The sequence below is a fragment of the Scyliorhinus torazame genome, chromosome 3 (assembly GCF_047496885.1).
Source record: "Scyliorhinus torazame isolate Kashiwa2021f chromosome 3, sScyTor2.1, whole genome shotgun sequence".
Lineage (NCBI taxonomy): Eukaryota > Metazoa > Chordata > Chondrichthyes > Carcharhiniformes > Scyliorhinidae > Scyliorhinus > Scyliorhinus torazame.
In genome coordinates, this window is record NC_092709.1 from 31,620,202 (window position 1) to 31,634,317 (window position 14,116).

The window sequence follows — 14,116 nt, forward strand, 5'->3', positions numbered from 1 at the left end:
CATAGCCCAACAGAGGGACGATGTGCCGCAGGCAGAGGAGGGCGGAGTGGAGGAGCAGCAGGAAGAGGCGCAGGCCTCCCCAGATGAGGGGGATGGGGGCAATGGTCAGGGCAGACGGGCTAGACACAGGCGGGTGGCTGTCCACCGTTACCGGCTGGCCCAGCGGGCACGGGACAGACTGATAGCCGCCCGCTTCACTGACTAGATGGGCGTGGGAATCGGGTAGTATGGCCACAGACCGCACACCATGGCAACAGCCGACCACCCACACCCCCCACCCATCCACCCTCCTAGCACCCTCACCCCCCTCCCCAACCCCACCCACCCCACCCGCATGCACACCACCCCCCCCACACAGTTGCGGGTGGACGCGTGTCTATTGCAGGCCATGGAGGATGATGACAACCCGCCCTGCGATGAGCTCCTGGCTCCACATCGTTGGACTATGTCTGACCCATGGCCACAGTGCCACCATCCACCCGGACCATCCCTGCATGCGGCTGTGACACTGCAGCGCACGGTCCCGTCCTCTGCCCGGGGGATGTTGATGGCGGCCCAGGGGGAAGGGGGCAGACTCACCTGGGGCTGAGGTAAGACCACCCCTCACACACACACTTGCGCTCAACGTACATGACACCCCCGCACGCTTTGGACAGAGCACAAAGGCAGCTTCTGTAGGTGTAACATTGACTTTAATAACCAAAGGAGTTCATGCACGTGCCCTAGCCCCTAAAACTCATCTGTGCCCTGCACCTGTGCCAACTGACTCGGTGTCTAATTGTTTGGCCTTACGGGCCCTTTGACTACGTCTATGTGATTACCCAGACGGTACAGCAGAACTGGAGGTGGACTCCTGTGATTCCTGCCCTCTGACACGGGATCCCTTTGGCGGCCGTTTCCTGGGGCGTCCTGGCCTAGATGGGCCAGGCTGCGGCCTGGGCGACTGGGATGGCGAGCTGCCAGCCTGCCCTGCCCGTTGCCCACCCGATGCACCTGGGACGGAAGGGGGGGGGAGTCCGAGGTGTCGCGGGACCCGGGACGGACCACACCACCTCCTCCTCCCTCGGGGTGCACGATGGCCCCCAGGCCTCTACAAGGGTGGGGGATGCGAACGGACTGCCATCCGACACCCCCCCGACATCTGGCGCTGCCAGTCCTGGAGGCCCGTGCTGGTATTGACAGGGGTCTGCAGGTTTGCAGCCATGGAGCCCAGGGGATTGGCAAACCCTGTCTGTGACTGTGCGACGCCGGCTCGCACATGGCCACTGGCGCCGATGCCCTCTGCGATGGCCTGCAGATACTGGGCCATGGCCTGCTGAGACTGGGCCATGGCCTGCAGAGACTGGGCCATGGACTGCTGAGACTGGGCTATGGACTGCTGAGACTGGGCCATGGCCTGCAGAGACTGGGCTATGGACTGCTGAGACTGGGCCATGGCCTGCAGAGACTGGGCTATGGCGTTGAGCGCGTCTGCCATCTGGCGCTGGCACTGGCTCATGGCCTCCTGTGAGAGGGCAGCCATGTTCTGGGCCACAGACGCCGCCTGCACGGAAAGCCCCAGGCCTCGCAAACCGTTCCCCATGTCTGACACCGTCGCACCCATTGCCTCCACCGCGGACGCCACCCGTGCGGTGTCGGCCTGGGTGGCAGGCATGACCGGCACCACTCCCAGCTCCTGGACACGGGTGGACTCCTCCACCTGCGACTGCAGCCGCCGCAAGCCGGCCGTCACCCTCTTCGCTCGTCTCTGGGTCGGTGGTTGCATCGGATCTATGGGTGGGTGTGGTAACTCCAGGAACCCGGGATCCATCTGGGCGGCAGATGTTCGCTTGGGCTGGGCTGCCCTCTGACCGCCCGGCCCCTCTGCTGCTCCTACCTCCACCTGCTGTACCAAGACGGCTGTGTTGTGCGCACCAGTGAGTGTACCAGACACCTCATCACTAAAGTGCCCAACCTAGGTGAGTGTTTCTGCATTGGTGGAGGGTGTTGGTGACAGCAGTGGCGTTGTGTCGTGCTCTTCGTCCCACTCTGAGTCCATAGCACTTTGGGGTGGGGGTTCGTCTCCACCCATCCACTCTGTGTCACTGTCCGGTATTTCGTCTTCCTGGGTAGTGCTGTCCCGGGTAGGGGTGTCCCGGGTAGGGGTGTCCCGGGTAGGGGTGTCCTGGGTAGGGGTGTCCTGGGTAGGGGGTGTCCTGGTTCGGCTGTGACGGGGGCCTGTGGCTGCCCCTCTCGTCGCTGGGTGGCACATGCCTGCGTCATCGCACCCGCACGTGATGGGGGCGTCGTCTCCCTGTTGCTCCAGGTCTCTCCGTCTCCCGTGGTCTCCAAGGGACATCCTGCGGGCGTCGCATGCCGGAGGGTCCGGGTCTCTCCGTCTCCCGTGGTGTGCGAGGGGCATCCTGCGGGCGTCGCATTCCGGAGGGTCCGGGTCTCTCCGTCTCCCGTGGCCTCCGAGGGGCATCCTGCGGGCGGTCTGCATCTGCGGGGATGGGTGCCTGGACGTTTGCTCCTGCGATACACAATGAAGCATGCATGGTTAGACACGCAGGCAGTGATCAGGTGGTATGGGGGAGGGGGATATAGGGGAGGGGGATATGGGGACGGGCTGTTGGTGGCTCACTTGCTAGTACGCCCCCGACCTCTGCATCAGCAACCTCCCGGTCCTCAGGTCCGCCAGCCAGTTCAAAGAACAAAGAACAAAGAAATGTACAGCACAGGAACAGGCCCTTCGGCCCTCCAAGCCCGCGCCGACCATACTGCCCGACTAAACTACAATCTTCTACACTTCCTGGGTCCGTATCCTTCTATTCCCATCCTATTCATATATTTGTCAAGATGCCCCTTAAATGTCCCTATCGTCCCTGCTTCCACTACCTCCTCCGGTAGCGAGTTCCAGGCACCCACTACCCTCTGCGTAAAAAACTTGCCTCGTACATCTACTCTAAACCTTGCCCCTCTCACCTTAAACCTATGCCCCCTAGTAATTGACCCCTCTACCCTGGGGAAAAGCCTCTGACTATCCACTCTGTCTATGCCCCTCATAATTTTGTAGACCTCTATCAGGTCGCCCCTCAACCTCCTTCGTTCCAGAGAGAACAGACCGAGTTTATTCAATCGCTCCTCATAGCTTATGCCCTCCATACCAGGCAACATTCTGGTAAATCTCTTCTGCACCCTCTCTAAAGCCTCCACATCCTTCTGGTAGTGTGGCGACCAGAATTGAACACTATACTCCAAGTGTGGCCTAACTAAGGTTCTATACAGCTGCAACATGACTTGCCAATTCTTATACTCAATGCCCCGTCCAATGAAGGCAAGCATGCCGTCTGCCTTCTTGACTACCTTCTCCACCTGTGTAGCCCCTTTCAATGACCTGTGGACCTGTACTCCTAGATCTCTTTGACTTTCAGGGCCCTTTCCTCGTGTTCGGTCAGTGGCCTCTCTCAGCGGGGCCTCCTCCAGTCCTCACATGCTCCCTGGTGTTGTGTGCGCGTTTCTCCTGTGGCCGGGGGGCGGGGGGGGGGGGGGGTGGCAGGGGTAAATGGCAACAGTGTTGGACAGGTATATGAATGCACGCCATCGGTTGCGCGTGCATTGCAGAGGTTAAGGTTAGGGCTGGATTCACTTGGGGATATGGGGGAGGGGGGATATGGGGGAGGGGGGATATGGGGTGGGGGGATATGGGGGTGGGGGGATATGGGGGAGGGGGGATATGGGGGATATGGGGAGGGGGGATATGGGGGAGGGGGGATATGGGGAGGGGGATATGAGGGAGGGGGATATGGGGGAGGGGGGATATGGGGGAGGGGAGATATGGGGGAGAGGGATATGGGGGATATGGGGAGGGGGATAAGGGGGAGGGGGATATGGGGGAGGGGGGATATGTGGGAGGGGGTTATGGGGAGGGGGGATATGGGGGAGGGGGGATATGGGGGATATGGGGGAGGGGGGATATGGGGAGGGGGGATATGGGGGAGGGGGGATCTGGGGGAGGGGGGATATGGGGAGGTGGATATGGGGGAGGGGGTATGGGGAGGGGGGATATGGGGATATGGGGAGGGGGATATGGGGGAGGGGGGATATGGGATATGGGGAGGAGGGATATGGGGAAGGGGGATATGGGGGATATGGGGGAGGGGGGATATGGGGGATATGGGGAGGGGAATATGGGGGAGGGGGGGAATATGGGGAGGGGGGGATATGGATATTGGGCAGGGGGGGAGGCTCACCCTGCCTGCTCTGACGAGGTCGTTCACCTTCTTGTGGCACTGGGTGCCTGTCCGTGGTGTCAGGGCCGCAGCGGTGACGGCCTCTGCCACCTCCCTCCACAGACGCCGGCTGTGGCGTGGGGCAACTCTGTGGCCGTGCCCGAGATACAGGGCGTCCCTCCTCTGCTCCACTGCGTCCAGGAGCGCCTCCACATCCCGTGACTCGAACCTCGGGGCTGAGCGGCGGCCGGCCATCCAGTCGGGTGTTCCAGTCGGGTGTTCCGGTCGGGTGTTCCGGTCGGGTGGGGGGGAGCAGCGCGTCGTTATGAGCCGTCACGCCATGCGGCGTGTATGACGGTGCACGGCGTGAACCACGTGAGCAAGCGCGGATCCCGTCACGTCGCTGCTAGCCCATTTCGGGCCAGAGACTTCGCGACTATTTTTGCGGCGTGACGCAAGTCGGATTTGCGCCGTTTTTTGCGCCGATCGGCGGACTTTGCGCCGATAACGGAGAATTTCGCCCCAGATTTTGTTTTTTCATGAGGTAAGAGAGAGACTGGATGAGGGCAGTGGAGCTGATGTTGTGTATGACAAATGCTGTTCGATAACAACAAAAATATTAGGTTTGCCGACAAAATTGAAGCCTGTGGAATAAAGTCTGCAGCAACAGCTTGGATGTAAAACTGGCTAAAGGATCAAAAAACAATGGGCGAAGTTTGCTGATATTTTTTCAAAGTACCGGCTGCAGTGAGAAAACCTGAGAGAATTCCGAGAAAGGCAGCTGGATATGCAGCCACTTTTTTCACAATTGTCACGCCTCGGCCTCGGTTGTGGGGATGGAGCGGGGGGGGGGGGGGTGGGCCTGGGTGGAGTGCTCTTTCAGAGGGTCGATGCAGACTCGCTGGGCTGAATGGCCCCCCTCGGCACTGTAGGGATTCTAATACCATCTCGCTTCCTTTTCAGGTCAATCAGTTGAACACTCCGGACCATCCTTTTGCCGTCTGGAGACCACAGACTAGAGCAGCACTGAGGGAGACATCTTGGAGATGGGCATTGAAGAGGAGTCACATCTGTCAACCGCAACCTCCACCAATGCAGATGCTCACACCTTAGTGGGAATAAGTAGCAGGCAGGCTTCTGAGTCACTCACTGGTGAGCAACTCTCAGCTAGGGCATCACGTCACCACCCATGTTGCCTGAACGCATGCCTGAACCCTCAAGAGCAGCCATCCAGGAGACGTCTGCCAAGGTCATTTTTATCATAGAATTTACAGTGCAGAAGGAGGCCATTCGGCCCATCGAGTCTGCACCAGCTCTTGGAAAGAGCACCCTACCCAAGGTCAACACCTCCACCCTATCCCCATAACCCAGTAACCCCACCCAACACTAAGGGCAATTTTGGACACTAAGGGCAATTTATCATGGCCAATCCACCTAACCTGCACATCTTTGGACTGTGGAAGGAAACCGGAGCACCCGGAGGAAACCCACGCACACACGGGGAGGATGTGCAGACTCCGCACAGACAGTGACCCAAGCCGGAATCGAACCTGGGACCCTGGAGCTGTAAAGCAATTGTGCTATCCACAATTCTACCGTGCTGCCCCATCTTAGGCAACAGGGCCTGGCAGTCAGCAGGCTGCCTCAACCTGGGGGATACATCTAGACATAGCAGGAGTGTGGGGAAGACAAGAAAATATACTCACATCGTGGGCACACGTGAACATAGGGACGAGTAGAGATAAGTCACAAGTGTTAGAACCATTAAATGTAATAAACATCACATTGATCACCTATAAAGAGCCTCCCCGGACTCATGTAATTGCAACACTCCCACACAACAATGGTGCATCATCTGAGATGATAGACATCCAATGGTTATCCCCGCTCCCACTGTGATGACATTGTAAAATCCATAGGATCCCAACAGTGCAGAAGGAGGCCATTCAGCCATTGAGTCTGCACAGACCCTACCAAGTGCACCCTACTTAGGCCCACTCCCCCGTCATATCCCTGTAACCCAACCTATCTGCGCATCTTTGAACTGTGGGAGGAAACCGGAGCCACCCCCGCCCCCCCCCCTCCCCTCCCCCAACTAGCCAGAGCAATACTTCGGCCTCTCATTTCTACCAGCATTCTTTCATCATGAGGAAGCCGTCGGCTGAAAATTTGAGAGTCTGCCCACCCCCTCAGTAGGTGAAGACACGCACTGGGATCCTAACCTTGGGCGAGGCTGTGGCAGCTGAGATATGCTGTACTCTCTGCTCGCCAGATTGAAAGGGCGCTCGTCAGCCCGCCCACTCAGATCAGGGCTGCCCGGAAGCCATTTGATACTGGGTTTAGCCTTAACTGTTTCAGGGTGAGATTCCCAACTCCATCTGGGAGGAAATCTCACCTTAGAGAGCTGCCAGCCAATCAGAGTGGCCAGCTGTTCTGTAACCCCAGCAGCGCCAGCTTAAAGAAATGGGGCTGGATTCTCCGCAGCCCCGGGCCAAAATCGTGGCCGGCGCGGTGGCGGAGAATCTACTTTCACGCCATAATCGGGCCTTTTAGGCAGCCAGGGATTAAATCTGCCCGCTTTCAGGCTCAGGAGCGCGGCCGATTCGCAGAGGGACGCTTTTCTCTGTGTGGCTTCGCGGTCCGTGTCCGCCATGGAGCCCGGCCCGGCCCATGCACATGTGCGGACACCGAACCGGAAGTGCGGGGGCCCATACCCACAGCTAAAGCTGCGAGATTTACTCCGGGTCCCTGTTAGCCCCCTGCAGGGCATTGAATTAGTTCAACTTTTTAATAGGAATTTCGGGAGTAAATCTCCACCATTTCTACGCCGGCGTGGGGGACATAGTCTCATTTTGGGAGAATCCAGCCCGTGGTGACTGCTGGGATTACAGGCAATCCGGAAGAAGGAGGGGTGGAGCACAGACTCCAATGTAAGTCGGGGCTTTTGGACAGGCCTAGCTGCCATACCGTAGCACGGGCTCATATTCTCCCCCCCCCCCCTTTAATTCTCCACCCCCTCAGCCCTCCACAACCCCCTCTTGGTCTTGTTTTTGAGGGGGAAGTGTTGGTGCCTCTGATGGTCACAAAGGACTCTGCAAAGGAGGACATTCCTTCCTTCCAAACAGCAGCTTGCACAGTGAAAGCTCCCGGGCCGCCAGGCCGGCCCCTGCCTCCTCCCGTCGCAGACAAAATCGTCGCAGTGGTGGAAAAGGCCCAAAGGAAGGGCGGGTACCCCTTCCCCACTCTGTAATGTGGGAGATAGGTGAGAGGTGGGCAGGAAAGCGGTGAGAAAATCACACGGTTTATCTTTCGAGGGCCCCATGCCCTCACAAGGTGGAATTGAAAGAGCACAGGGTGAACCATATCATTAACTTAATATTTGTGTAGCTTGGCATTGGAGGGGCAGGCGGGCATTTCTTTGGCTTGCCCCACATACCCAGCAGGTATCATAAAATCATAGAATTTGCAGTGCAGAAGGAGGCCATTCAGCCCATCAAGTCTGCACCGGCCCTTGGAAACAGCACCCCACTTAAGCCCGCATCTCCACCCTATCCCCGTAACCCAGTAACCCCACCTAACCTTTTAAGACACTAAGGGCACTAATGGCCAGTCCACCTAACCTGCACATCTTTGGACTGTGGGAGGAAACTGGAGCACCCCGGAGGAAACCCACGCAGACACGGGGAGAACGGGCAAACACCGCACGGACAGTGACCCAAACCGGGAATCGAACCTGGGACCCTGGAGCTGTGAAGCAACAGTGCTAGCCACTGTGCTACCATATCACCGCTCTGGATTTCAGAGCCAAATAGGCATCTACTACATCCAGCATTGAAATGACAGATAACACATCATATTTCATCATTTGCTTTGCAGTTCAATACTCCCAACCACACATCAGATACATACAGCAGGAACCAAACATTTTGGTTGGGTGAGGGGGGGGGTTCTTTCAGGAAGATGGTGTGTGTAGGGAGCTGGTAGAATAACTCTGCATTTTGCTGGAATTCTGCTAGATCCCCAGTGCTTTGATTTGGACGGTGTCCTTGCAGTGACACAATAGGCACAGTCTGCCTTCACGGTGCAGAATTCTGAAATCCATTCATCATTATGACACATTTCTACTGTACCCAAAAGAGACACAAAGAGCTGTAGAAACCATTTGTGTTATAATTTGTGGAACATAGTGACAATTGGGTAGTGACAAGCCATTTTTGTTCTCTCATTCTTCCAGCCTTAATGAAAAATCAAGAGAAGTGGAAAATACAGGAATAAAGTAGTGCCAAAAAAAGAAAAAGCAGCAAGGGAAATAAATGAAAATCAAAGCAATGATGCACTATTAGCTTTGAATGACATCGAAAAGAATTCTGATCATCTTTCACCCAAATTAACACCAAAAACTGGCACCCGGTTCCAACAACAGCTTAATAATTCACCTTGTCGTCAATTCACAATTCGCTGACAAAAATCCTATGGTTATATCTCGTAAACTTGATTGAAAGGAATATCATTAACTGTAGCAGCATATGTACCATACATTACAGCAAAGACAACTGATTTGGCTGTTGTATGATATTAACCTGCATCAGTAATTCACTGAACAGGGAGTTCCCATTTCAGGGTCATGCATTGACACAGTGATGCTCTAATACATTGGAAGTGAGAAGGGGGGGTTGGCGAAGATCAAGTACATCTCTTACTTATCATGGTGGTTCCTCCTGCCAGGGCCGCTTTTGTTCCTTGAAAAAAGTCATCTACACTCGTGGTGTTCCTGTAGGGTTTCAGCAGGTAGGTGTTTGCATCAATTCCTCCTGGGATAACCATCCTGCCATTTGCCTCGATGGTTTTTACCCCAGTGGGGACATTTAGATTGACCCCAATTTGTCTGCGTGATAAAAAAAGCATCACAGATTACACAAAACAGCCCTTTCAAGGATAAACTTAAATAAATAATCAGTTGACAAATGGTATCATTTTGACTTAAAGAAAGATGCAATTGTTAGGTTTAGTCCAAACTTCGGTCCGAAGATATTCTTTTGCCAGTCATGTTCTTAACCCAACCAGCAATATAATACTGGGATGCAGTGCCAAGGATTGTTGGTGTCAAGAGTGTAGTCTACATCACATTTTAGGGATTTCTTTAGCAGCAGACATGAACGCAAAAGACTTTCCAAGTATCAGGCCAAGAGCAGGATGGAACAGGAATGAAGAACCAAGAGTAAGGCCAGACAGGGAGTCAGTGGAGTGACAGGCAGACACCCAGGAGTTCAGTGTTCAGTAACAAAATAATTCAAAACATTAAATGTGCATCAATGAACTGCAAAAGTCTTATATTGAGTGGCGCAGGGGTGAATGAGGCAACCGGGGGTGGTTGCGGTGTCAGGTCGTGGGTCGGGATCCAGCAGGTGCCAGGTCCCGGAGGGAGACTGTGTCTTGGCACCCGTCGGGGTGTGCCACGTAGGCACACTGCGGGTTCGCGTGTAAGAGGTGGACTTTTTCAACTAAGGGGTCCGACTTATGGGTCCGCACATGCTTCCGGAGGAGGACGGGTCCAGGAACTGTCAGCCATGTTGGGAGCGAGACCCCGGAGGTGGACTTCCTGGGGAAGGCAAACACACATTCGTGAGGGGTCTCATTAGTAGCGGTGCAGAGGAGCGATCGGATGGAGTGGAGCGCGTCGGGGAGGACCTCCTGCCTGCGGGAGACCGGGAGATTTTTAGACAGCAGGGCCAGTAGTACGGCCTTCCAGACCGTCCCGTTCTCCCTCTCCACATGCCCATTTCCCCGGGGGTTGTAGCTGGTCGTCCTGCTCGAGGCGATGCCCTTGCTGAGCAGGAACTGACGCAGCTCATCGCTCATGAAAGAGGATCCCCGATCGCTGTGAATGTAGGTGGGGAAACCGAACAGCGTGAAGATGCTGTGCTGGGCTTTGATTACCGTGGCAGAAGTCATGTCGGGGCATGGAATGGTGAAAGGGAACCGGGAGTACTCGTCAATCACGTTCAGGAAGTACACGTTGCGGTCGGTGGAGGGGAGAGGCCCTTTGAAGTCCATGCTGAGGCGCTGAAAGGGGCGGGAGGCCTTCACCAGGTGTGCTGTATCTGGCCGGTAGAAGTGCGGCTTGCACTCTGCACAGACCTGGCAGTCTCTGGTGACGGTCCTGACCTCCTCAATGGAGTAGGGCTGGTTGCAGGCCTTGATAAAATGGAAGACCCGGGTGACAGAGGTCATAGTGGAGAGCCCGGAGTCGGTCCACATGTGCGCTGGCACATGTACTGCGGGACAGGGCATCAGGGGGCTCGTTGAGCTTCCCCGGACGACACAGGATCTCATAATTATAGGTGGAGAGCTCGATCCTCCACCACAAGATCTTGTCATTTTTGATCTTGCCCCGCTGTGTATTATTAAACATAAAGGCAACCAACCGTTGGTCAGTGAGAGGAGAGTGAATCTCCTCCCGGCCAGGTAATGCCTCCAATGTCGCACAGCTTCCACAATGGCTTGGGCCTCCTTTTCGACAGAGGAGTGCCGAATTATAGAGGCATGGTGGGTGCTGGAAAAGATGGCCACGGGCCTGCCCGCCTGGTTGAGGGTGGCGGTCAGAGCTACGTCCGATGCATCGCTCTCCACCTGAAAGGGGAGCGACTTGTCGACCGCGTGCATCGTGGCCTTGGCGATGTCTGCCTTGATGCGGTTGAAGGCCTGGCGGGCCTCAGCCGTCAGGGGAAAAACTGTGGACTGAATGAGTGGGTGGGCCTTGTCTGCATAATTAGGGACCCACTGGGCGTAATAGGAGGAAAACCCCAGGCATCATTTCAGGGCCTTGGGGCAGATGGAGTTCCATGAGGGGGCACATGCGGTCGGGGTCGGGGCCTAGGACTCCATTTTCCACTATGTAGCCAAGGATTGCTAAGCGGTTGGTGCGGAACACGCATTTCTCCTTGTTGTATGTGAGTTTAAGGAGTTTGGCGGTATGGAGGAATTTTTGGAGGTTAGCATTGTGGTCCTGATGATCGTGGCTGCAGATGGTGACGTTATCTAGGTACGGGAAGGTGGCCCGCAGTCCGTACCAGTCAACCATTCGGTCCATCTCTCGCTGGAAGACCGACACCCCATTGGTGACGCCAAAGGGAACCCTAAGGAAGTGATAGAGCCATCTGCTTCGAACGCAGTGGATTGGCGGTCCTCTGGGCGGATGGGGAGCTGGTGGTAGGCCTACTCCCGGGATCTACCCGGCTCACAATGCCTCGCGAGATCCAATGCAATCTCGGGAGAAGTTGCAATGTGAATCCCCGCCTCATTTTTGGCAAACTTTTCGGCACAGCTAGTCTCACTCTAATGTGCAGATTCCTGAGGTACCCAAGACTTTGGGATTCATTCCCTTTGCCTCGGGGTACCCAAGACTTTGGGATTCATCCCCTTTGCCTCGGAGACCTTGGGTAAGTGCCGTTTAGCACTGGTCTCCACAAATGGGAACCAGATGGAATGGCATTCACAGGGGCCTCCCAGGGGCTCTGTGACCCCCAGCTGCATGCCCTTTGGGCAGGGTGGAGCCCTGGCACTGCTGGTGCCACCTGGAACCCTGGCAGTGTCACCTGGGTGCCAGACTGGCACTACCAAAGTGCCCAGGTGGCATTGCCAGCTTGCATGGGCACTGCCATGGTGCCAGGCTGGCCTCTGTTGTGCGCGGATGATTGGGCCGGGGATGCAAGGGGGGCCAGGAACCCTCCCATAGTGTGTTCAGGCTGAGGTGGGGGGGTGGAGGTTGGGGATTGCCTCGGGGGCCTCGGAGTGGTGCTCCCCACTATACAAAATGGGGCTATGCGTGGCATCGGCCCTGCGTTTCCCATTCAGGCCCCTTGTACAACATGATTTGCATTGACTAGCCATGTGTTTTCTCTGCACTGCGAGCTCTGGAAACACACGGCTAAACAAGCTCATTTGAGATTTTGTTCCCCTTTGGGAGAATCGTGCCCGTGGAGTTCAATTGGCATCATCCCTTGATGTCACAGTCACTGGCCGTCATTCTCCGACCCCCCGCCGGGTCGGAGAATGGCCGTTGGCCGCCTTGAATCCCGCCCCCGCCCCCGCCGAAGTCTCCAGTACCGGAGATTGGGCGGGGGCGGGAATCGGGCCGCGCCGGTTGGCGGGACCCCACGTTCAATTCTCCGGCCCGGATGGGCCGAAGTCCCGCCCAGAAATTGCCTGTCCCACCGGCGTAAATCAAACCTGGTATTTACCGGCGGGACCAGGTGGCGTGGGCGGGCTCCGGGATCCTGGGGGGGGGGCGCGGGGCGATCTGACTCCAGGGGGTGCTCCCACGGTGGCCTGGCCCGCGATCGGGGCCCACCGATCCGCGGGCGGGCCTGTGCCGTGGGGGCACTCTTTCCCTTCCGCCTCCGCTACGGCCTCCACCATGGCGGAGGCGGAAGAGACTCTCCCCACTGCGCATGCGCGGGAAACTTTCAGCGGCCGCTGACGCTCCCGCGCATGCGCCAGGAAACTGTCTGCGGCCGCTGACGCTCCCGCGCATGCGCCGCATTTCCGCGCCAGCTGGCGGGGAAACAAACGCCATTTCCGCCAGCTGGGGGGGCGGAAATCCCTCCGGCATTCCGCACCTTTGGCGCCAGTCGGCGGACATCGCGCCGTTGGGGAGAATTTCGCCAAGATGTGGGGAGTTATACACTGACCTTCAAGCGAGTCATTTTTGCCTTCCCTGCAATCTGGTGCAGGCGATACTTGCCCAGAGGATATCCAATGGGGTGAAACATCGGGCAGCTCCTGCAATGGTCAGGTTATCCACTCCTACTAGCTTACCACCAGTGAAAGATTCCTGCCCCTGTACCACTACACACTGTGCTCTACTAATCGCCAGCTTTATGTCAGTGCACCTGAATAAAATACTTTAAAAATAGTTCAAATTCAGGCCAAGACTTAAAAATATAGTAAAATCTGGGACATAAGAATATCAGTCTGAACTGGTCTTGTGTATCTTAAATTGGGACAACAGAAAAAACTGGAAAACCGGAATACTGGTCTGAACTGGTCTTGTATACCATGAAATAGAACACCAGTAAAACTGGGAAATATGAATAATGGTACAAACTGTTCTTTCCTATTGGGTGAGCTTTACTGAGGTAGCTGACCAATATTGCTCCTCTCAGAAAAGCTACAAACAACAACCAAAGTGGCGGGCCCTGATTACTGTGCAGATCCAGGTGCTGGAAATATACTTGCCTGGATATTAGAGATGGAGATTAAAAAAGATCAGGGTCAACCGAATAAATCTTTAATGCTCACTGTTTCGGCTCCTGAATGAAGACTGGTCACTTATGAGAAGGAACCAGAAAAACTATTCAACTACCCCTGTCAGTATCAGTACCTTCAGGAGACAAACTGAACGACTCATGAGAACATAATCAGAACATAAGAACTCGGAGCAGGAGTAGGCCATTTGGCCCCTCGAGCCTGCTTCACCATTCAATAAGATCATGGCTGATCCTTCTGTGGACTCATTCTCCACTTACCCGCCCGCTCACTGTAACTTTTTATTCCTTTACTGTTCAACAATCTATCTACCTTTGCCTTAAAAACATTCAATAAGGTAGCCTCAACTTCTTCACTGGGCAGGGAATTCCACAGATTCATGCCCCCTTGGGTGAAGAAGTTCCTGCTCAACTCACTCCTAAATCTGCACCCCCTTATTTTGAGTTTTTTTTTTTAATTTTAAATAAATTTAGAGTACCCAATTATTATTTTTTCCAATTAAGGGGCAATTTAGCGTGGCCAATCCGCCTAAGCTGCACATCTTTGGGTTGTGGGGGTGAAATCCACACAGGCAGGCGGAGATGTGCAAACTCCACACAGACAGTGACCCAGGGCCGGGATTTGAACCTGGGACCTCG

The 14,116-nt window shown here is 55.6% G+C and overlaps 1 protein-coding gene across 2 annotated transcripts in view; it reads right to left on the reverse strand.

Moving 5' to 3' along the window:
- The window catches only part of LOC140408393 (dihydropyrimidinase-related protein 1-like), a 91,174-nt gene that overhangs the window by 44,006 nt on the left and 33,052 nt on the right, over positions 1–14,116 (reverse strand). For both annotated transcript variants that reach the window (XM_072495520.1, XM_072495521.1), the window contains exon 3: positions 8,912–9,096. In XM_072495520.1, the coding sequence (XP_072351621.1) occupies positions 8,912–9,096 (185 nt within the window). The remainder of the gene's footprint in view (positions 1–8,911; positions 9,097–14,116) is intronic.